The following is a 24,821-nucleotide window of genomic DNA, read 5'->3' as shown; positions in this document are numbered from 1 at the left end:
ACAAATAACAGAAGAAAGTAGTTTAAGAGACAGTTTGACAAAAACAGACTCTTTGAATTTCAGTAAAACTAAATAATGCTATTCGGTAACAGTAGAAGAAACACAGATACAAATAGACGGAGTAAGAGTAAAAGAAACAACATTTTGGGTATAATAGATGATAAAATGAACTGGAAATTTCATATAAAAATTATACTACATAAGGTGGCAAGAAATATGTCTAATGAATAAAGCAAAATCTGTTTTGGACTAGGGCTGTACTTGTTACTTAATACCAGTATATTTTCGAAAGCGGTATTTGAGACAATACCACCATACCTGTATCTTTTGATGTGCCTTTGTTACGGCCGTTTGCTCTTCTCTGCGCCTGACAGGCGAAGCACATGGCATCCTCTTTGGCTCACCCCTGCCCCTTGCGTGTTTACGGCGGCTTCTCTCTGGCGCACAATGACACCGCTGCGCATCAAACTTTAAAAAAATAATGGTGCTTGGTTCTGACTTCTTGACTCCTGGGTGATGCAATGTTTTTGTCAGCGACTGCATTTGCCTTTTTGTGAGCGACTACAGCTTTATTTACACATACACAAAATTGCTTGAAAACCTATATCTTGTAGCAACTTTATCAGTAATCTCATCTGTTTATGTTGTTCATATCTGTTAGCGACCTAGCATAGCAGCTAGCGATAGCTCCTCTCTGCATCAAATGGTGAGCTACTCATCGACTTGAAGGTGCCTCCCCCATAGCCTGTGCAAACTAAGCTAATGTAGTATAGCGGCTGGGTGGCTAAACAGTAGTTTTAAACTTAACAGCCAGTGGCTTTCACCGCAGTGAGGAGTAGAAGCTCCGTCTATCCCGGCGCACAAGAATGAGGCTGCAAACCTAACATAGTGAACAAAATAACAAAGTGCTTTGACATAAACGGCTAACTAATTACTTTATGAGAATAAACAACACATTGTTACTACTTACAACAAAAATAATCTGAGTACTCTCAACACTGGTTATCTAGCTGTAAAGCACTTAAGAAATCTAAAACATTTTGCACGTTTTTTAAGATACTGGTGTAAATACAGTATGCCAGTATTTGGACTAAAATACTGCGGTATCAGTTTTGGTCCATATCGCACAGGCCTATTCTGGGCCAAAAATCCCTCCATATTCTCTACTGCTCGCCAGTGTTACCATTTCTGAGTTATTGTGCATACATATGGGAATATATTAACAAAGGTACACTTATTCACATACCATGTTACAAAATAGATACAGTATGTATTGGTTCAAATTGGGCTGGCCAATTAATCAAATTTTTGATAATAAAAAATGATGGGCAAAAAAATAAATAAAAGTGCAGTTCCCCTTTAAACATTCATACAGTGGTCATTTTATTGATATGTTCTAAAGTGTTCTCCAGTGTTTAATATTCTTCTCTTCACTGATTTATAGGTTGATATGACCAAAGTGAACCTGGAAGTCGTAAAGCCGTGGATTACCCAACGAGTGACAGAAGTTTTGGGGTTCGAGGACGATGTCGTCATAGAGTTCATATTTAACCAGCTTGAAGTTAAGGTATTGCTTTTATTTGTGGTTACTTGTCCGTTTTTATTTTTCAACTGATGCAAGTGCTTATTTATTAAAGAAGGGAAATAATCAAATTGTGCTCGCTCTAGTCAAAATGAGTGGTTAACATAGCCATTGGTGTGATAATAGCATAACATTGTTTTGCTGTTACTTGACAACGTGCCTTTATTCAGCATACTTCTAATGATGATGTGATTTATGATTTAAAAGGCCTGAACCAATATGGATGTTATACCTTGCATCAGAAGTATAGCACCAACACCTAATTAGCTCTCTCCTGAGCCCAAAGTCACTGAGCCCAACTCTCCCTTCATGATGCAGTGTGTGTTTTGAGGTGAGTTATATGTAGGGATCATTAATGTCATGCCAGTGATAGACACACCTAAAACGTGCCATAATAATGTCCTTCATAGGTATCAACAGTTCATCCTTAAAATGTCCAGATCCCTTTTAAATGCAGCTAAAGTTGAAGGTGTGCTCAGAGACAGTGCATCATTCAAATATTCAGGACTCCCTCTATATGCAGCTAAAGTTGTAGGTATGCAGGGAGGAAGTTGCATATTTCTTAAATGAAGTACAATAAACGATTTAGCATCAACATTGCAAACTTTTCAACTGATTTTCAATTTATTCAAAGTGTCAGGTATTTTTAACCAAGTTGTGGTACAAATGGGTGTGTCTGACCACACCGTCATGCATAATGAACATACCAAATCCCAATACCAAATATTTATGCGCTTTATCCAGTGTAAATTGGGATTAAACATCCCTTAGGTATTTTAACTTATTCACGTTTTTGAATTTATTTATTTTATATTGATTTGTCTGATTTTTTAGATGAGGGCTTAGTTTAAAAGTCTCAGAACATTGTAAACATATACGTATTGCCCTTTTTAAAGGGTAATACGCGTTACCCAGTGTTAAAGTTGTCAGGGAGCCTTCTCATTAGCCTTGAATTTCCCAAGATACAGGTAACCAAATGTGCATCTTTTCAAATATTTCATGGGTAGGTATGATTGTTTAAGCTAAGTTAAATGGTACTACTACTACTTTGAATTGACATTCACATGTTGAATAACACCTTTTTGTGTTACTCTGTACTCATTATTGCTTGTTCGTCTCTTGCAATTTAGATAAATGATATAACATTAAGCTCAAGGTGGTTGAGTCTCAAGCAGTAGTGAGGCGGAAGCAAGCCAATGGAGCTCCATGCCCACTGATCCCACGCGACTCACTGAAGACACCGGAACTGTACTTTAAGTGTTGGGTTTTAATGCACTCTGTATTGTGGATATTTATCAAACTGCTAAACTACACTATGGGGAGACTGTACAAGGGATATGGGATGAAAAAGGATACGGGATTAAATGGAGGGGATATAACAGGGAATTTTAAACACAATATGATATTCTTTCATGAATGACAGCATATTTTTGAGGAACAACATCTAGAATTTGCATTGACAGCAATAGTGCATGTATGTTTTAATCTATTGATCTAATCTCTCCTGAGTTATCTACATTTTTAAATGTAGAAGTTGGTGTTCAGATAAAATCGCTTTATTTTTTTAATCCAGCCCTGTGGTTTTAAGATATTTAAGTTTTAGCCAATTATGTTTGTACAGTTAACAAAAAACAAAGGTATAGTTTGTGAAAATTACAAGGTAGAACTTGAATTCTATTTCATAGTTACTATAGTTTTTTTGTTTCAATATTTCAATAGCAACATTTTTTTTCTTCTTTTCCGTACTACGTATGTGTTGCAGCACCCGGATAGCAAGGATATGCAGATTAACTTGACTGGTTTCCTGAATGGGAAAAATGCTAGAGAGTTTATGAGAGACCTCTGGCCCCTATTGCTGAGTGCCCAGGAGAACATTGCTGGCATCCCAACTCCATTTTTGGAACAGAAGAAAGAGGAAATCAAGCAGCGACAGGTATGATTTACTCAGTTTATGCAGGAAGGAATTGTTTTGGGTGGTTGACTTGTACAATATAAAGTGGAACCTCTATTTACGAACCCCTCTTTTTGCGAACTTTTTGATTTATGAACTATTACCGTATTTTCCGCACTATAAGGCGCACCGGATTATTAGCCGCACCTTCTATGAATTACATATTTCATAATTTTGTCCACCAATAAGCCGCCCCGGACTATAAGCCGCGCCTACGCTGCGCTAAAGTGAATGTCAAAAAAACGCTGCGCTAAAGTGAATGTCAAAAAAACAGTCAGATAGTTCAGTCAAACTTTAATAATATATTGAAAACCAGCGTTCTAACAACTCTGTCCCAAAATGTACGCAAATGTGCAATCACAAACATAGTAAAATTCAAAATGGTGTAGAGCAATAGTAACATAATGTTGCTCGAACGTTAATGTCACAACACACAAAATAAACATAGCGCTCACCTTCTGAAGTTATTCTTCATTCGTAAATCCTTCGAATTCTTCGTCTTCGGTGTCCGAATTGAAAAGTTGCGCAAGCGTGGTATCCAAAATGGCCGGTTCCGTCTCGTAGAAGTCATCGGGAGTCAGTGTCGCTGTTGTTCTGTGAATCCTGCCTTCCGGAAAGCTCGGACCACAGTTGTGACCGAAATATCTGCCCAGGCATTTACGATCCACTGGCAAATGTTGGCGTATGTCGTCCGAGGCTGTCTGCCCGTCTTAGTGAAGGTGTGTTCGCCTTCGGAGCTGTGTGAAAAAAGCCACCCGGCCTCTTCGCGTAAACTTCCCTTAACCACTCGCTCATCTTTTCTTCATCCATCCATCCCTTCGAGTTAGCTTTTATGATGACGCCGGCTGGAAAGGTCTCTTTTGGCAAGGTCTTCCTTTTGAATATCACCATGGGAGGAAGTTTCTGGCCATTAGCATGGCAAGCTAGAACCACAGTGAAGGACGACTTCTCATTCCCTGTGGTGCGAATATTCACCGTACGTGCTCCCGTTCCACAGTGCGGTTCAGTTGCTGTGAAATACGGTAGTAATCCGTGTGCGGATGGAGAGTGCGTCTTTTTATGAACCGGATCGCTTAGTAGGAGCCATTTTGTGGTCTTTACAGATGTAAACAGGAAATGAAACGTACGGTGATATCCGCGCGTTTTTTCTTCTTCTTCCGGGGGCGGGTAGAAGAAGAAGCGCTTCCTGTTCTATGGGGGCGGGTGCTTTCCTTGGCGGTTGCTTGCGTAGAAGAAGAAGCGCTTCCTGTTCTACCGGGAAAAAAGATGGCGGCTGTTTACCGAAGTTGCGAGATCGAAACTTTATGAAAATTAATCGTAATAAAGCGCACCGGGTTATAAGGCGCACTGTCAGCTTTTGAGAAAAATTGTGGTTTTTAGGTGCGCCTTATAGTGCGGAAAATACGGTAGATGGAGCCAAATATGCCTCTGTGTGTGAACTGTCTCTGTATGAGCGCTTCATTTTGTGTCCAGTTAGTCATTCATTTTGTGTCCCACTGGCAGCTATTTTGTGCTCACTCGTATTGACGAAGCAGGCTTTGTATACCATGTTCGAAATAAACTTTAACACCATAAACACTTTTCTGGAAATGATGCCAAAGCGGACTTATTTCACAGTGGAGACTACATCTTGCTCAGCTGCGTTTCTTCTAACAGCGCGCGCGCACACACACGTTCCATTCCCCCCCTCTGTCTGCTCCTTTCTTTCCTAGTCAGCCGTGTGTTCGCTGATGACAATGTAAAGTAGATTAGCATTTTTAAAATGTTAATTGTAGCAATAAAGTTGTTAAAGGGGAACTGCACTTTTTGGGGAATTTTGCCTATTGTTCACAATCATGAGAGACAAGAACACGTTTTTATTTTTAATAATATTTTTTAATATAACGCTTGGAAGATACGGCTAATTGGAGTCACCGTTGTATTCTTCAAAGCCCTCTAAGACAACTTCAAAACCCTCCGTTTTGTATACACACAAGTCTATATATAATGTAGTAGCAGACACATTCATAACAATATGTAATATGTACAATATTTACTGTATGTTGGTCATTTTAATTATTGCCGGAACTACTGCATTTATTTCCGTTTCCATAGCAGCGCACTTCCGACTTCTGGCAACGTGTGTACTACTTCCGTAAATAAGGCATGCGTGTCTTGTAATCATAGCAGACACGGAAACAAACAACAAAGACGGCTATTTTTTGAAAAATGAGGATCCACAACCTTATTTTTTTAAAGCTAAATATACTGAGGATAAACTACTGCTTCTAGAAGCCAGCACGAAGGAAGAGTGAGACTTTGAAACCGACTGAAGCCGAGGGAGTGAGGTGAAAGTCATTTGGAGCTGCAACATGTGGATTTTGAAGCTATGTTATTTTGACATGAATGGCGTACTTACCCATAAACGTCCCTGGCCAGCTGGACCAAACAGACAATTGTCCATCGAGTGAGTCACACTTTATATTGATTTTGATACACGCAGCACGTCACACATGTTATTACAACTACACTACATATGCTATCTGGCTAGCTGTGTACAAACAAAACATGAAATGTGGGCTAATACTTTACAGATACTATTACCGTATATGATTGTCCATGTTTTTCAGTCAGTAAGACTGGTGTCTTAACGCATTGTTGTGCATTACAAACTCAAACACGTTTCGTGTTGACGTAGAAGCTAGCTTATCTCTTGCCGTAGTTAGCTTTTACGGCTAATACCGTAGCATGCCGATGTGTTGGTACGCAAGAAAAACAGTTCTTGGGTGTTCGCACTTACAAAAACAATGTCACAATGAGCTTGGTTATTATACAAGTTACAGAGTATAAATGAAGTATTTGTGGCAGTTTTGAATGCATTTTTAAAGGAATTTAGAGGTAGAATTGATTGCTCATATTAGCTGCATTGCTAGCCACCAATGTTGGAAAGCAAAAAAAAGCCTTTTAGTCTTGTCTTTCATGATGATTGTGAACAATAGGCAACATTAAAAAAAAAAAAAAGAAAATTCAGTTCCCCTCTCAGGATTTTTGATTTCTTATTTGTTAGGGCACCAAATGGTCTTCTGTGCGTGTGTTAGCAGAGAAGTGTGTATAGGACGGTTCAGCTTGTCGTTTTGGCTAGTTGATCTTTCTCCCCCTTGCTATTTTCGTTGGATATACAGTACTGCATACCACTTTATATTGCGTTCAAAGTGTACAAACCTTCACTGAAATACGGACTTCTGTCGAGGCTGGAATTCATTATTCATATTTACATTGTTTCTTATGATGAAAATTGCTTCAATATACAAACTTGCCTATATACGAACCCTGTTCAATAACTAATTAAGTTTGTAAATCAAGGTACCATTATAATAACAAAATAACCTCACCTAGGGACATGCATAAAAAACTTAAAATGCTGTATTAGATCTAATTGTTTATTTGGTTGTCAATACAGATTGAACAGGAGAAGCTTGCATCCTTAAAGAAATCGGAGGACGACAAAAAGGACTCACGGGAGAGGGCTCAGTCAAAGAGCCCAAGAAGGTAATATAGTCCCTCCTTGGAAAAGATCTCTGAGTAAAGGTTTATATCTTGTATGTCTAAAACACAGCGTTTGCCTTTTTCCTATCCAGACGGAAGACAAGGTCACCATCGCCGCGACGCAGGTCACCATCGCCGCGACGCAGGTCACCATCGCCGCGACGCAGGTCACCGTCACCGCGTCGCAGGTCACCAGTGAGGCGGGAAAGGAAACGTAGTCCCTCACGTTCCCCGAGGCGCAACGCTAGTCCAGCTGGTAGAAACTCACCTCCTCCACCTTTAATGCAGCTGCCCACAAAACCTGTGGAGCAGCCTGTGGAGCCTGATATATCAGGAAAAACTCTGACAGAACCAGTCATCCAAGAGGCATCTTCCACCAGGTATGTTTTATGTGCTTGAACTTGGTGTAGTTGAGATTTTGTTATAGAGGAGTATACTCTTATTTACATATTTGAACTGACTTCAGGGTTTCACAATGGAAACATCAGTTATAAACTGTTTTTGTCATTTCAATCCTCCTCTTCTGACTCCTAGTGAAACAGTCATTGAGGTGGGGAAAGCAGACTTGGTGATTGAAAAGAAGGAACCGTCACATGAGATGAATAAGAAAGAGGGACGGCCCAAGTCCAGGGATAGGGAGAAGGACGGTAGAAAGGAAAGACCTCGCCACCGCTCCCGTTCTTATTCCCACTACCGCAAACGACGCTCTCGTTCAAGGTTGTTGCTCACATTCCTTGTCAGGTTGATTTCACGCTTGACCTAACAAACCCTAACTACTTTCAATCGTTGTTTTTATTTAAAAGATCTTACTCTCCACGTAGAAGGCAGAGTCCCAGAAGGAGAATGTCACCACGTCGAAGAAGCCCACCCAGACGGGGCCCTACCAGCTCCAGAAACAGACACAGGCGTTCTCCTGTCCGCAGGTTGGTATTTGCACAACCTTGGTTGGGGGGTTGGTATTTATTTCGCATTCACTGCCAAACCTTTTATCTTATTAGTGGGTCTGGATTGTTTCCACCATACCAGTATCCTAATCTACATTTAACACACTTCCTTGTGGTCTTGATAATATGGACTGGATATTCTGTGGTGTAAATTTTTTAAACTTTTGCTCCACAGTCACACTTATAACCCCTATTCTGAGTCTGTGTGGAGTTTTTAACTTTTTAGATTGCAAACGAAACCCTGCACACCCCACCCTCTCTAAAAGTATCAGTACACCATTAAATATATATACCTTGAAGATGAACATCACCATTTATTTTTGAGACACAGTTGAAAATAAACACTATATAGATTTACCGGTCACAACATTAGTTACACCTGCCCAGTCTGAAATCAATACATCCATCCATCCATTTTCTATCGCTTATTCCCTTCGGGGGCGCTGGAGCCTATCTTGAGCTGCTTAAAAAAGCCAGTGTTTATCTCACTGCATGGTGCACATCCGTGATTTTTTTCTGTGTGTTCAACAGGAGGCGCTCTCGCTCTGCTTCGTCCTCTGCGAGCAGCTCCTCACGCTCTCACTCACCCAAAAAAGTGATGAAAAGAATATCCAACTCGCCCCTGCGAAAACCACCGCAGATTCCTGGTGCCTCTATTAGCCCTCCCAGGAAAGTCAGGCGGTCACCATCTCCACGGGCCAGAAGGGGAAGAGGTTCGCCATCTCCTCCCAGATCTTCTGGTAAGGGCCTTTATTTTCTTTGCCTAATACATAATGTTTTTGTGGTAAATACAAAGACTTGGTTAATGATACAGCATTTCAAATAAACAAACCCCATACCTGCCAACTACTCCGGTTTTCCCGTAATTAGTACGGTTTTCATCAACCTATTCCGGGTTACAGTTGCAGTGATAAAAAATACGGTTTTTCATTAATTAAATTTTTTTTTTTTTTTTTTTAAGTTTTATTCACGAAATCGCGTAACAACAATGACAATCGACACTGCTTCCTAGGGCTGGGCGATAAAACAATAACAATATATATCGCGATAGACATGTGATCAATATCAATAGAAAATGGGGTCGATAGAACGTTCGATAATTTCACTGAGTTCTGTTAGAAAAAATAGGAAGAAATGCCGAGCCGGAACCGCACAGCATTCTGGGGGGTGTAGGCAGAGGAAGGGCTTTAGCCTCTCAACCTATCACGGCCGAGCCTGAACCGCAAGGCATTCTGGGAAATGCTAACAGGAAGAAAAAAAGCAACAACGGCGAGCTGACGACGAGGAGTGAAACAAAACGGGAATATGAGTGCGGCGGCACGAGAGGAAATTGTAAATAAAAAAGGAAACGTCACGTCACCAGTTTGGCAGTATTTTGGATTTTTTAAGTCCGATACGAATCAGAGTAATACTGTCTGCAAACTTTGCAAGGTCGTCGTCCCGACCAAGTCTGGGCACACGACAAACTTATTTTACCACCTGAGCCGCTCTCACCCGCTGGAGTACAGCAGTAACAAACAACCACAACCATCTACATCAGCCGGTGCAAGTGGAACAGCACCGAAGCGGCAACAACAGACCACCATCGAGAGATACTCGGCAGCAGTGCCATATGACAAAAATTCAAAACGTTATAAAGAAATAACGGATGCAGTGGTGGATCAATTAGCGAAGGACATGCTACCTACTTATACCGTATTTTCCGCACTATAAGGCGCACCTAAAAACCACAAATTTTCTCAAAAGCTGACAGTGCGCCTTATAACCCGGTGCGCTTTATATATGGATAAATATTAAGATTCATTTTCATAAAGTTTCGGTCTCGCAACTTCGGTAAACAGCCGCCATCTTTTTTCCCCGTAGAAGAAGCGCGCGGTGCATGCTGGGATATGTGACGTTTCATTTCCATTAGTGTGTTTATGTAAAGACCCCAAAATGGCTCCTATTCAGTGTGTTGTCTGTCTAATTATAAATAATGCAGACGAGGCGTGTTAACTGAGTTCTCAACGTTTACTCACAGCGTGCTCATAACCACATTCTAACTGCCAGCATACAACAACGCTTCTCAGGGCTACCGCGCATGCTCGTCACTATCGTTGCATGCTGGGTAGTGTAGTTGTTATATTTGCTAGCTCATAACATCACATTAAGAGACACGCTTACGCGCTTAATTCAATACTCGCCGTCATTCCGGGTGGATTGACAAAAGACCTCCAGCCGCTAGATATTGGTGTCAGCAGGGCATTGGAAGCTAGACTGCTAACTGCGTGGGAACAGTGGATGACAGAAGGCGAACACACGTGACGTTCACCAAGACAGGGAGGCAGGGAGACAGCGCCAGACGACATTTTGGATCCCACATTCGCCCAACTTTTCAATTCGGACAACGAAGGAGAATAATTCGAGGGATTTATGAATGAAGAATAACTTCAGAAAGTGAGCGTTATGTTTATTTTGTGTGTTGTGACATTAACGTTTGAGCAACATTATGTTGCTATTGCTCTGCACTATTTTGAATTTTACTATGTTTGTGATTGCACATTTGCGTACATTTTGGGAGTGAACAGAGTTGTTAGAACGCTGGTTTTTAATATATTATTAAAGTTTGACTGACCTATCTGACTCTTTTTTTTGACATTCCTTTAGCGCAGTTAGATGCGGCTTACAACACCGGGCGGCTTATAGGTGGACAAAGTTTTGAAATATGCCGTTCATTGAAGGCGCGGCTTTTAACCCAGGGCGCCTTATGGTGCGGAAAATACGGTATTTAAAATAAAAGTATTTAAATTCAGCCTTTTTTCTCCTGGTCTTTATTTAGAATTTTTTTTTTTTTTTAATCAATAATTATCGATATCGACTGATATGAAACACTTATATCGTGATACATTTTTTAGTCATATCGCCCAGCCCTACCAGTGCTTCCCGTAACTTCCTATTGAGCCATTCCGAATGCCATGCGCGAGGCTATTTATAGCACCGCTGCCAAGCCCGAGGCACCAGTTGCCATTGTTTCCAAACAAGCGAACGATCATGGAATCAGCCGGAGAAAAATCGCATACGAGTCTTAAACCGAAAAGGAAACTGCAGTCATTCCGTGAAGAATATTCAAAAGCCTATCCGGGAATAATTATCCGTTCCAAAAAGGGTGAAAACTACGCGAATTGCACCTTGTGCAGACAAGATGTTTCGATCGGACACGGAGGAATTAGCGATGTAAAAGACCACGTTGGGACAAAAAAACACAAGTCTAATGCCGTTGCTAGCGATACAAGTGGAAAACGTTCAACGTTTTTCGTCGCCCAAACAGATTCTTTGGATGTGATAAATGCCAAAGTTTTATTTACGGAGGCAATAATTGAGCAAACAAAAAGGTAATGACACCAATGTTATCTATTGGAATTGTTTAGTACCGTATTTTCCGCACTATTAGCCGCACCTAAAAACCACAAATTTACTCAAAAGCTGACAGTGCGGCTTTTAACCCGGTGCGCCTTATATATGGATTAATATTACGATTCATTTTCATAAAGTTTCGATCTCGCAACTACGGTAAACAGCCGCCATCTTTTTTCCCGGTAGAACAGGAAGCGCTTCTTCTTCTACGCAAGCAACCGCCAAGGTAAGCACCCGCCCCCATAGAACAGGAAGCGCTTCTTCTTCTACTGTAAGCAACCACCCGCCCCCGGAAGAAGAAGAAGCGCGCGGATTTTCGTTTCATTTCCTTTGTGTGTTTACATCTGTAAAGACCAGACCACAAAATGGCTCCTACTAAGCGACACGCGTATAACGCAGAATTTAAACTTAAGGCAATAAGTCATGCCGAAGAACACGGAAATAGAGCAGCAGCAAGAGAATATAACATAAATGAATCAGTGGTGCGTAGGTGGAGGAAGCAAGAAGATGACCTGCGCCAGGTAAAGAAGACAAAACAGAGTTTCCGAGGGAACAAAGCAAGATGGCTACTGTTGGAGGACAAACTCGAACAGTGGGTTGTTGAGCAGAGAGCAGCAAGCAGAAGTGTCAGCACCATCACTATTCGAATGAAGGCAACAGCGCTAGCAAGCGAACTTCACCTGGATGATTTTAAAGGTGGTGCTTCTTGGTGTTTCCGGTTCATGAAAAGACGCAATCTCTCCATCCGCACACGGACCACTATTTCACAGCAACTGCCTAAAGACTTTCAAGAAAAGCTGGCTACTTTCCGTGCATATTGTAAAAACAAGATAGCTGAAAAAAAGATCCGGCCAGAGCACATTATCAACATGGACGAGGTTCCATTGACTTTTGATATTCCTGTGAACCGCACTGTGGATACAACGGGAGCACGTACGGTGAATATTCGCACCACAGGGAATGAGAAGTCATCCTTCACTGTGGTTCTAGCTTGCCATGCTAATGGCCAGAAACTTCCACCCATGGTGATATTCAAAAGGAAGACCTTGCCAAAAGAGACCTTTCCAGCCGGCGTCATCATAAAAGCTAACTCGAAGGGATGGATGGATGAAGAAAAGATGAGCGAGTGGTTAAGGGAAGTTTACGCGAAGAGGCCGGGTGGCTTTTTTCACACAGCTCCGTCCATGTTGATATACGACTCTATGCGCGCCCACATCACAGATGGTGTCAAAAAACAAGTGAAGCACACAAATACAACACTCGCCGTCATTCCGGGTGGATTAACCAAAGAACTCCAACCGCTGGATATTGGTGTCAACAGGGCATTCAAATCACGACTGCGAACGGCGTGGGAACAATGGATGACCGAAGGCGAACACACCTTCACTAAGACAGGCAGACAGCGCCGGACGACATACGCCAACATCTGCCAGTGGATCGTAAATGCCTGGGCAGATATTTCGGTCACAACTGTGGTCCGAGCTTTCCGGAAGGCAGGATTCACAGAACTGCTGGACAACAGTGACACTGACTCCGATGACTTCGACGAGACGGAACCGGCCATTTTGGATCCCACATTTGCCCAACTTTTCAATTCGGACACCGAAGAGAAGAATTCGAGGGATTTACGAATGAAGAATAACTTCAGAAAGTGAGCGTTATGTTTATTTTGTGTGTTGTGACATTAACGTTCGAGCAACATTATGTTGCTATTGCTCTGCACTATTTTGAATTTTACTATGTTTGTGATTGCACATTTGCGTACATTTTGGGAGTGAACAGAGTTGTTAGAACGCTGGTTTTTAATATATTATTAAAGTTTGACTGACCTATCTGACTGTTTTTTTTGACATTCCTTTAGCGCAGTTAGATGCGGCTTACAACACCGGGCGGCTTATAGGTGGACAAAGTTTTGAAATATGCCGTTCATTGAAGGCGCGGCTTTTAACCCAGGGCGCCTTATGGTGCGGAAAATACGGTACTGTTATACTGTTAAAAGTGTTTATACTATTTATGCTTTCAAGTCCAAGTTGAAGAAATCTTGTTAAATGTTGACAGCATAACTACCAAAATACAGAAGTATGTCCTTAATATTTTTGCAGTGCTATTTCTGTTGAAAAGTTAGAATGATTATATTAGAGATGTGATGTGCCACTTTTCAAGTGTCTGATGGCTTAAATTAATTTTCATAAATTTTTCATATTTTGAATTATTTTGAAAGGCTTACAAAAAAACTACATTTGAATTGTAATTCCATGCTATTGACAGGACTATTAATTTTAATGAAGTTAGCTTACCATGTTTACAGTATGATAATTGTGATAGAAATGTGAATTTTAGGCACAGAATATTTTTTACAATTGAACAAGGCAGTAGATTATATAAGCTTGGACAGAAAGTTAATAATGACACCAATTTTTTTTTTTATGGAATTGTTTAGTACTGTTTTACCATTTGTTTACTGTAAAAAGTGTTTATACTGTTTATACTTTCAATTAACAAATTGAAGTCTTGTGAAAGGTTGACAGGATAACTGGCATTAACTGTCAAAATAATTTCAAACTATTGAAGTTATCTTACAGAATAAACATGTCAATCAACCCATATGATTTTTGCTGTAATATTTTTGTTTTGAAAAGTCACTGTGACTGATAGAAAAGTGATGGTTTTAGCAACATTTTAACCTGTCTGAATGCTAATACCGTATTTTCCGCACCATAAGGCGCCCTGGGTTATAAGCCGCGCCTTCAATGAACGGCATATTTCAAAACTTTGTCCACCTATAAGCCGCCCCGTGTTGTAAGCCGCATCTAACTTGGGGCGGTATAGCTCGGTTGGTAGAGCGGCCGTGCCAGCAACTTGAGGGTTGCAGGTTCGATTCCCTCTTCCGCCATTCTCACTGCCGTTGTGTCCTTGGGCAAGACACTTTACCCACCTGCTCCCAGTGCCACCCACACTGGTTTAAATGTAACTTAGATATTGGGTTTCACTATGTAAAGCGCTTTGAGTCACTTGAGAAAAAGCGCTATATAAATGTAATTCACTTCACTTCACTTCACTAACTGCGCTAAAGGAATGTCAAAAAAACAGTCAGATAGGTCAGTCAAACTTTAATAATATATTAAAAACCAGCGTGATGTGGGCGCGCATGGAGTCGTATATCAACATGGACGGAGCTGCGTGAAAAAAGCCACCCGGCCTCTTCGCGTAAACTTACCTTAACCACTCGCTCATCTTTTCTTCATCCATCCATCCCTTCGAGTTAGCTTTTATGATGACGCCGGCTGGAAAGGTCTCTTTTGGCAAGGTCTTCCTTTTGAATATCACCATGGGTGGAAGTTTCTGGCCATTAGCATGGCAAGCTAGAACCACAGTGAAGGATGACTTCTCATTCCCTGTGGTGCGAATATTCACCGTACGTGCTCCCGTTGTATCCACAGTGCGGTTCACAGGAATATCAAAAGTCAGTGGAACCTCGTCCATGTTGATAATGTTCTCTGGCCGGATCTTTTTTTCAGCTATCTTGTTTTTACAATATGCACGGAAAGTAGCCAGCTTTTCTTGAAAGTCTTTAGGCAGTTGCTGTGAAATAGTAGTCCGTGTGCGGATGGAGAGATTGCGTCTTTTCATGAACCGGAAACCTGTCGCTTAGTAGGAGCCATTTTGTGGTCTTTACAGATGTAAACACACAAAGGAAATGAAACGTAATATCCGCGCTCTTCTTCTACGCGGGCGGGTGGTTGCTTACAGTAGAAGAAGAAGCGCTTCCTGTTCTATGGGGGCGGGTGCTTACCTTGGCGGTTGCTTGCGTAGAAGAAGAAGCACTTCCTCTTCTACGGGGAAAAAAGATGGCGGCTGTTTACCGTAGTTGCGAGACCGAAACTTTATGAAAATGAATCTTAATATTAATCCATATATAAAGCGCACCGGGTTATAAGCCGCACTGTCAGCTTTTGAGTAAATTTGTGGTTTTTAGGTGCGACTAATAGTGCGGAAAATACGGTAATCATTTTGCGTCGGGGGGCGAAGGAACCCCCCACCAGGACTTTGTCCTGGACCTACCAGGGCCTGCGGCCCCTGGACCCTGGCTACTAGGTTTTTCTGATTTCAAAAGTTGGCAGGTATGCAAAACCATGTTTTCCCTCACCTAATTCATTTTCTATTCCCCCCTAAGGTTTTAAGAGAAAATCTGGTGCTTGGGGTGATTCACCTTCTGATAACATTAAACCCAGGCGGTCTGGGTCAGAATCAGGTATGTGTGTTGTAGAAAAATAATTGGCTTTCACACCACATTTAAAAAAAAAAATATATATCAGCTGATCATACCATTAATCGATGTTATTTCTTGGTCTTGAAGTATCCTAGACAATGCTATGAACCAGTAAATTCAGTAGTTTATCTTCCAAAGTAACTTTCAACATTATCTCTGATTCTGTTTTTTACTGGGAGGTATTTCAATATCTTTTATTGCAGACGATTATAAACATGAAAAAGGCACAACAGCAGATTCAGTGCAGCAGAGACGGCAATATCGCAGACAAAATCAAGAGTCCTCTTCAGGTTATATGCATTTATATTTATGATATTTTCCCTTTCATAGCCCCGCTAGCCTCATACCACAACATTCTTACTGGTTGTCTTTATAGAGGATTGAAGTGGTGCTATGACATAAATATTTTTGGTTTCAGATTCAGGATCTTCCTCCTCTGAAGATGAAACATCCAAGCGGCCAAAGACAGGACCAGGTGCAAGAAATGGAGACGTTCGAAGGAGACGTACCCACACACCTTCCCCGCGTAGGCGACCAAGAGATGCCTCTCCGAGGTCAGACATTATAACTACCGTATTTTCCGCACTATAAGGCGCACCGGATTATTAGCCGCACCTTCTATGAATTACATATTTCATAATTTTGTCCACCAATAAGCCGCCCCGGACTAAAAGCCGCGCCTACGCTGCGCTAAAGTGAATGTCAAAAAAAACGCTGCGCTAAAGTGAATGTCAAAAAAACAGTCAGATAGTTCAGTCAAACTTTAATAATATATTGAAAACCAGCGTTCTAACAACTCTGTCCCAAAATGTACGCAAATGTGCAATCACAAACATAGTAAAATTCAAAATGGTGTAGAACAATAGCAACATAATGTTGCTTTAACGTTAATGTCACAACACACAAAATAAACATAGCGCTCACCTTCTGAAGTTATTCTTCATTCGTAAATCCTTCGAATTCTTCGTCTTCGGTGTCCGAATTGAAAAGTTGGGCGAATACGGGATCCAAAATGGCCGGTTCCGTCTCGTAGAAGTCATCGGGAGTCAGTGTCGCTGTTGTTCTGTGAATCCTGCCTTCCGGAAAGCTCGGACCACAGTTGTGACCGAAATATCTGCCCAAGCATTTACGATCCACTGGCAGATGTTGGCGTATGTCGTCCGAGGCTGTCTGCCCGTCTTAGTGAAGGTGTGTTCGCCTTCGGAGCTGTGTGAAAAAAGCCACCCGGCCTCTTCGCGTAAACTTCCCTTAACCACTCGCTCATCTTTTCTTCATCCATCCATCCCTTCGAGTTAGCTTTTATGATGACGCCGGCTGGAAAGGTCTCTTTTGGCAAGGTCTTCCTTTTGAATATCACCATGAGTGGAAGTTAGCATGGCAAGCTAGAACCACAGTGAAGGATGACTTCATTCCCTGTGGAGCGAATATTCACCGTACGTGCTCCCGTTCCACAGTGCGGTTCAGTTGCTGTGAAATACGGTAGTAATCCGTGTGCGGATGGAGAGATTGCGTCTTTTTATGAACCGGATCGCTTATTAGGAGCCATTTTGTGGTCTTTACAGATGTAAACAGGAAATGAAACGTACGGTGATATCCGCGCGTTTTTTCTTCTTCTTCCGGGGGCGGGTGAAGCGCTTCCTTTTCTATGGGGGCGGGTGAAGCGCTTCCTGTTCTATGGGGGCGGGTGCTTTCCTTGGCGGTTGCTTGCGTAGAAGAAGAAGCGCTTCCTGTTCTACCGGGAAAAAAGATGGCGGCTGTTTACCGAAGTTGCGAGACCGAAACTTTATGAAAATGAATCGTAATAAAGCGCACCGGGTTATTAGGCGCACTGTCAGCTTTTGAGAAAAATTGTGGTTTTTAGGTGCGCCTTATAGTGCGGAAAATACGGTACATGCAATAATTTACCCTGGCTGCTTTATTAATCCTTTTTATGGTTGTTCTTTTAGGAAAAGACAGTCACCATCCCCTGGTGCACGCAGACGCCGTTCTCCTAGTCCCCCAAGGCGTCGCAGGTCGCCTTCTCCAAAAAGAAGGTAGATGCAGTACTTGTTGACAATGTTTTACTTTTCTTCAAATATGTGTATTCATCCTTGCTTGCAACCATTTTATGGAATATTTGATTAACAATGTTTGACTTGGGAAGACATGCGCTTTGGAACTGATACAAATGCAATACATGACTTTTTATTCAAAATTTTTGTGGTGCTTCACAGGTCCCCTTCCCCACCTTCTCGCAGACGATCTCCATCCAACAGGCGTTATTCACCTCCCATCCAGCGTCGTTACAGCTCTTCACCTGTACCTCCTCAGAAGAGGAAATTATCTAGTTCTCCCGCAAGACGTGCTTCACCGAGTGGGAAACGGCGACTTTCTAGGTCCCCAAAGCGTAGGGGTTCTCCTGCACAGCGGAGGCGTACACCTCCTTCTTCTTCATCGCCGCCTCGACACAGAAGAAGCCCTATGCCCTCTTCTGGTCGGCCACAGAGGGACGCACGATCCCCTGTTGCAGCAGCAAGCCGCCGCTCGCCGTCCCCTGCAAACCGTGGTCGCCCTATCAGAGGTTCCAACAGTCCTGTGAGACGCTTTGAAACCTCCATCCAGCGGAGACAGTCGCCATCACACAATGAGAAACCTATCAGAAGAGTTTCACGTACCCCAGAGCCACGCAACAATCAGAGGTAAACAATTCACCACTTGTACCATTTAGTTTTTTTGAACAGCAACATTATTGGATTGTTTATTACATTATCCCCATCTTTGCTCTTCCACAGACCTTCGCCGGGCCCCCAGCCCTTGAGAAGAGTTTCCTCCATATCTCGATCTGTTTCCCCTCAGCCAGCAGCTGTTAAACAACCAGCACCTGCGTCTGCCTCTCCATCACCGTCTCGCTCGGCCAGTGTGTCCCCGCCACCAGCCAAGAAGGCCAGCAGTGGCTCTGGCAGCCGGTCACCTAGCAAGGTTGTCTTCAATTTTATGATTATTTTTAACTTGCTTTCAATTTTATGATTATTATTTTTAACTTGCCAGTGCATTTTTATAATACTATTAATGACTAGAGAAAATAATATATTGTTTATTTGCCTTTGACCATTTTCCCTTATAATTTCCCTTTTGTTTATGTATATTCTGTATCCCTCTCTTAAATTCTTAATTTTAGTTTATTGTGCATGAATGCAAAATTAATCGAGAGTGTTATCGCAATCTTATTTCACATTTTTGCTGGTTTTTGCTAAATTATTTTGCTAAATTGTTACTTTCTGATTATTAAAGCTCCCTGGTCTTTTAACATACCGTATTTTCCGCACTATAAGGCGCACCGGATTATTAGCCGCACCTTCAATGAATGGCATATTTCATAACTTTGTCCACCAATAAGCCGCCCCGGATTATAAGCCGCGCCTACGCTGCGCTAAAGGGAATGTCAAAAAAACAGTCAGATAGTTCAGTCAAACTTTAATAATATATTGAAAACCAGCGTTCTAACAACTCTGTCCCAAAATGTACGCAAATGTGCAATCACAAACATAGTAAAATTCAAAATGGTGTAGAGCAATAGCAACATAATGTTGCTCGAACGTTAATGTCACAACACACAAAATAAACATAGCGCTCACCTTCTGAAGTTATTCTTCATTCGTAAATCCTTCGAATTCTTCGTCTTCGGTGTCCGAATTGAAAAGTTGCGCAAGCGTGGGATCCAAAATGGCCGGTTCCGTCTCGTCGAAGTCATCGGAGTCAGTGTCACTGTTGTTGTCCAGTAGTTCTGTGAATCCTGCCTTCCGGAAAGCTCGGACCACAGTTGTGACCGAAATATCTGCCCAGGCATTTACGATCCACTGGCAAATGTTGGCGTATGTCGTCCGGCGCTGTCTGCCTGTTTTAGTGAAGGTGTGTTCGCCTTCGGTCATCCATTGTTCCCACGCCGTTCGCAGTCGTGATTTGAATGCCCTGTTGACACCAATATCCAGCGGTTGGAGTTCTTTGGTTAATCCACCCGGAATGACGGCGAGTGTTGTATTTGTGTGCTTCACTTGTTTTTTGACACCATCTGTGATGTGGGCGCGCATAGAGTCGTATATCAACATGGACGGAGCTGTGTGAAAAAAGCCACCCGGCCTCTTCGCGTAAACTTCCCTTAACCACTCGCTCATCTTTTCTTCATCCATCCATCCCTTCGAGTTAGCTTTTATGATGACGCCGGCTGGAAAGGTCTCTTTTGGCAAGGTCTTCCTTTTGAATATCACCATGGGAGGAAGTTTCTGGCCATTAGCATGGCAAGCTAGAACCACAGTGAAGGACGACTTCTCATTCCCTGTGGTGCGAATATTCACCGTACGTGCATTTTGTAGTCTGGTCTTTACAGATGTAAACACACAAAGGAAATGAAACGAAATATCCGCGCGCTTCTTTTTCTTCCGGGGGCGGGTGGTAGTTTACAGTAGAAGAAGAAGCGCTTCCTGTTCTATGGGGGCGGGTGCTTACCTTGGCGGTTGCTTGCGTAGAAGAAGAAGCGCTTCCTGTTCTACCGGGAAAAAAGATGGCGGCTGTTTACCGAAGTTGCGAGATCGAAACTTTATGAAAATGAATCGTAATATTAATCCATATATAAAGCGCACCGGGTTATAAGGCGCACTGTCAGCTTTTGAGAAAATTTGTGGTTTTTAGGTGCGCCTTATAGTGCGGAAAATACGGTATGTGTACTTAGTCTGTAGTGTATTCCATTGGACCATATTGCCTATAATTTTTGGAGCCTCTTTTAATTACATCCTAAAATGTTTTGAATTGCAGAATTCAGATGCTGATGGAAGTGCAAAGAAGAAGAAGAAGAAGAAGGACAAGAAGCATAAGAAGGACAAGAAGCATAAGAAGCACAAGAAGCATAAGAAGGAGAAGAGCGACAACGTGGGGACTGGAGACAGCCAGCAGAACCAGGGTGGGGATGAAGATGGTGAATCACGAAAGGTTATGTCTGTTATGTCCTCCTAAAGGTTTTCTGCTCTGTAGACTGTGTACAACATTACAGTAGTGGGTGTATGGTTTGAAAACAAAATCGATCTTAGTTGAGTACAAATTAAATGGTGACTCCTCTTTCAGGAGTCAGAGAGTGAAGTGGATGACAGCTTGGATGACCTGGAGAAACACCTTCGAGAGAAAGCGCTGCGCTCAATGAGGAAGGCACAGGTGTCTCCATCACAGATGTCCTAATACTGGCCCTGTTGAAAAAAAGTTTCCGTGTAACTTCAATGTTTTGTGATCAACCTGATTCAGCTCTAGAATGTACAAACTGCAGTCTTTTTGTTTCTTTATAAGGATTTGGTACATTTTGAAGTGTTCATTCTGAGTTTGATTTTGTCTGCCTGTTATCCAAACTGTACAAAACTTGTTGTCTATAACTACTAAATTGATAAGCATGACATCGATGTACACAGACGGTTGAGATGGACATGTTTCATTCCCCACTCCCCTAAACCAGATGTAGATTCTTTTTGAGAAAAGATTGAATGTGCAGTGATTTTTTCTGTGTCCTCTATATGCTACGACATATAGAGGACAATGTTCACGCACAGCATTACATTCAGAGCGTCATGGCTGTGTCACCGGCTATAACAAAAACAAGTCTGGTCCTTCTGGCAGTAAACAATGGTTTAAAGAGGATGCTTTAATTTATCCATCTCAACTTGATTTGTTTTTGACATCCTCGCACCAAACTGGGAAACTGCATTATGTTTTGTATTTAGTTCCCCAAAGTTGTCGTCATCCTTTCAGAAATAAAGCCTTTTTATAGGATTGCTGTTCTGTTAATGCTTAAAATGGAATGCTCTGTAAGATACTATTGCCGTATTTGGGTAAATATGCCAAAGTTGACAAAAATTATAAAAAGCAGTAAATCAGCTGAAGTTGAGAAACCTAGACACAATTTTCTTTTGTAATACACATCGCATACCAGCATGATTATATGAAATAAATCCCAAACAAGAAATGTTAGATTATGGAAATACACATCAATTGCCGTAAATGAATGACCTGACTGGGTCTAATCTTTTAAAAGTGCTGGAGTGAGCAAATTAATGAACACTGATACAGTACACTGACACAGTACAGTACATTTCTCAAGATACAGGGCATCCTCCGTTCCTCCCGTGTCATGATGTCCCTCCTATTAAGGAGCCTCCTCAGACCCTCCCACAACAGTTTTTTGGTACGTTGGCGATGCTAATGACGTCACTACGAAAAAGAAATCCACTTCTCAGCGTCTCTCAACGAGCACGGTTTGCACTCCAGTGACGTCAAATCAGCGCCTCTTTACTGCGTCGACTCGGCGGTCTCCTAGTCTTGCTTTGTGCCTCCAAGCAGCCACTGCGGACAGACAAAGCCCAGCGTGGACCTCAGTGCGGGGGAGAAAAAAAAGGTGTGTTGGTGGAGAAGAGGACCGAGCTGAGTCGGGCGTGGTAGCCGAGAAGAAAAGTAGTCGCTAAAGTTCCAAGAAAGTAGCGGTCGCCATGTCACTGTCTGTACCGCAGAACGGCGTAAAGGCGGATAACGAGCCCGTTATTGAGCTGTTTGTGAAGGTAAGTTGTGTATTTTTTTGTTAAAATCACATTACCGCGCAGTGAAAGTGAATATTTTTTCTGTGAATATGGAGGGAAATGTTAGTTTTTGCCACGTGTTAAGCTAACCCTTAGGCATAGCATTAACATGTCCCCCTTTAGCCCTTCACGTGCTATTGTCTACATGAGTGCAGTGGGAGATCCATCATGATCACTCCTGCAGGGCGGATGCACTTCTCCCATCGCCTCGTAGGAAACATGCACTCTTCACCCCGGCTTGTTTTACTTGTGCTCGAACTACATTTACATATGAAATAGGGCTGTTTAGTAAGCACAGTTGGGTTTGTTCAGCCATGAATGGGCAAGCCACCAAATATCTGTTTTTGTATTACTGTATAGTTTTGTAACATTCCTTTTGTTTTACTGGCGGGCATCCATTGTGAAAAGCAAAACATAATCTCATTGTATTATCCATATGACTATACACTTTATCTTATTTTATTGTATTGATTGGCAACACTCAATTGGCCCTAGCGTGTGAATGTGAGTGTGAATGTTGTCTGTCTGTCTGTGTTTGCCCTGTGATGAGTTGGTGACTTGTCCAGGGTGTATCCCGCTTTCCGCCCAAATGCAGCTGATATAGGCTCCAGCGACCCCATAAGGGACAAACGGTAGAAAATGTATGGATGTTGACATGAAAGCTAGTTTTGTACAGAGAGTAACATGCACAATTCTTTGTACTATATTACATTGTGAAGCTGCGATGAACCTGCACTGTTCCGATCCTTCTCAATAGGAGCGACACTTTCTCTTTAGAGGACTTTAGAAGGATAAGCAAACTGCGTGACTTTTCAAGCTCTTATCAAACAGGGCGGGAAAAGGGAGTGGGAGACTGTGATATGTGAACTGGATTAAGTGGCGGTGCAGTGGGCTTGTGTTCTTTAAAGTTAAAAAGTTAAAGTACCAATGATTGTCACACACACACTAGGTGTGGCGAGATTATTCTCTGCATTTGACCCATCACCCTTGATCACCCCCTGGGAGGTGAGGGGAGCAGTGGGCAGCAGCGGTGGCCGCGCCCGGGAATCATTTTGGTGATTTAACCCCCAATTCCAACCCTTGATGCTGAGTGCCAAGCAGGGAGGTAATGGGTCCCATTTTTTTATAGTCTTTGGTATGACTCGGCCGGGGATTGAACTCACAACCTACCGATCTCAGGGCGGACACTCTAACCACTAGGCCACTGAGTAGGTTGACCAAAGCCAGCAAAATAATGCCTTAATTCCATAAATAATTGAATTTATTTGGTGTATTTCTAAACACACTTGACCTGAGGTTATTTAGTTTCACTCAGCACACCTAACACTTAAAATGTTCAGTAAGTTTTCCATTTTTCCTGGATTCAAATAGGAAAATCTTCGTCTGCTGCTGACGCGCAATGCAGCTTTTGTTTGGGCCCCTTTTCTAGCGTCCAGAGCTTTTCTCTCAGCATCTACATGAAAGGTTACATCATCCTCAGGCCTGGAAGGTTTACACATGATGTGTCCAGCTCTTCCCTTCTGCTCCTCCTTCCTTGGATTGTGCACTTCATTGTGTGCACTAGTTTATTTTCCGCCCATCCCAGTTGTGTGGTACAAAGGTGGGCCTTGTTTGACTACAAAATGTTTCATGTCTTGTTTTTTTGATTACATGTTAACTATAGACCAGGGGTGCCCAAGCTTTTTGCTTCCGAGGGCCAAAGTTAAAACATGCCAATTTTAAGAGTGAAAAAGTTCCTTAAATTAGTGCAAATAACAATGATAGATGCCATCAATGATTCTGTGAGATTTTGGGACATCCCAAACTTTTTCACTTCAGATACGATACTGATATTGGAGCCTTGAGTATTGGCTGATAGTAATATTATCCCAATATCAACAGAAATCATACTTTCATTATAAAGTAGTGTGAACTGTTAGAAAAGGTTTGAATACAATGAATTACTCAACAATGGTAGGTCTGGCAAAACACTAACCTTTTTAATATTAACTGTCCCGCCTTCCGCCCGATTGTAGCTGAGATAGGCTCCAGCGACCCCAAAGGGAATAAGCGGTACAGAATGGATGGATGGATGTTCGGAATACAAACCCTGTTTCCATATGAGTTGGGAAATTGTGTTAGATGTAAATATAAACGGAACACAATGATTTTCAAATCATTTTCAACCGATATTCAGTTGAATATGCTACAAAGACAACATATTTGATGTTCAAACTGATAAACATTTTTTTTTGTTGCAAATAATCATTAACTTTAGAATTTGATGCCAGCAACACGTGACAAAGAAGTTGGGAAAAGTGGCAATAAATACTGATAAAGTTGAGGAATGCTCATCAAACACTTATTTGGAACATCCCACAGGTGTGCAGGCCAATTGGGAACAGGTGGGTGCCATGATTGGGTATAAAAACTGCTTCCCAAAAAATGCTCAGTCTTTCACAAGAAAGGATGGGGCGAGGTACACCCCTTTGTCCTGCGTGAGCAAATAGTCAAACAGTTTAAGAACAACGTTTCTCAAAGTGCAATTGCAAGAAATTTAGGGATTTCAACATCTACGGTCCACAATATC

General features: G+C 42.0%; 2 protein-coding genes across 5 annotated transcripts in view; both read left to right on the top strand.

Moving 5' to 3' along the window:
• The window catches only part of srrm1 (serine/arginine repetitive matrix 1), a 36,210-nt gene extending 14,758 nt beyond the window's left edge, over positions 1 to 21,452 (top strand). Inside the window, exons 3-17 of one of the 4 annotated variants that reach the window (XM_061968551.2) lie at positions 1,445 to 1,567; positions 3,345 to 3,515; positions 6,973 to 7,061; positions 7,151 to 7,438; positions 7,593 to 7,775; positions 7,880 to 7,981; positions 8,534 to 8,742; positions 15,570 to 15,647; positions 15,869 to 15,955; positions 16,084 to 16,219; positions 17,612 to 17,698; positions 17,879 to 18,343; positions 18,437 to 18,623; positions 20,454 to 20,627; positions 20,760 to 21,452. In XM_061968551.2, coding sequence (XP_061824535.1) covers positions 1,445 to 1,567; positions 3,345 to 3,515; positions 6,973 to 7,061; positions 7,151 to 7,438; positions 7,593 to 7,775; positions 7,880 to 7,981; positions 8,534 to 8,742; positions 15,570 to 15,647; positions 15,869 to 15,955; positions 16,084 to 16,219; positions 17,612 to 17,698; positions 17,879 to 18,343; positions 18,437 to 18,623; positions 20,454 to 20,627; positions 20,760 to 20,870 — 2,490 coding nt within the window. In that variant the 3' untranslated portion in view covers positions 20,871 to 21,452. Of the gene's footprint in view, positions 1 to 1,444; positions 1,568 to 3,344; positions 3,516 to 6,972; positions 7,062 to 7,150; positions 7,439 to 7,592; positions 7,776 to 7,861; positions 7,982 to 8,533; positions 8,743 to 15,569; positions 15,648 to 15,868; positions 15,956 to 16,083; positions 16,220 to 17,611; positions 17,699 to 17,878; positions 18,344 to 18,436; positions 18,624 to 20,453; positions 20,628 to 20,759 lie in introns of all 4 variants that reach the window. The other 3 variants (XM_061968553.2, XM_061968552.2, XM_061968550.2) reach the window with 3 other exon arrangements.
• Positions 21,453 to 21,870: 418 nt separating this feature from the next.
• Positions 21,871 to 24,821, top strand: part of clic4 (chloride intracellular channel 4) — a 45,859-nt gene continuing 42,908 nt past the window's right edge. Inside the window, exon 1 of the mRNA XM_061968554.2 lies at positions 21,871 to 22,234. Within this exon, the coding sequence (XP_061824538.1) occupies positions 22,166 to 22,234 (69 nt within the window). The 5' untranslated portion in view covers positions 21,871 to 22,165. The remainder of the gene's footprint in view (positions 22,235 to 24,821) is intronic.

The sequence above is a fragment of the Nerophis lumbriciformis genome, linkage group LG08 (genome assembly GCF_033978685.3).
Source record: "Nerophis lumbriciformis linkage group LG08, RoL_Nlum_v2.1, whole genome shotgun sequence".
Classification (NCBI taxonomy): domain Eukaryota; kingdom Metazoa; phylum Chordata; class Actinopteri; order Syngnathiformes; family Syngnathidae; genus Nerophis; species Nerophis lumbriciformis.
The sequence above is the reverse complement of the archived record's forward strand: the minus strand, read 5'-3'. Positions and strand labels throughout refer to the sequence as shown.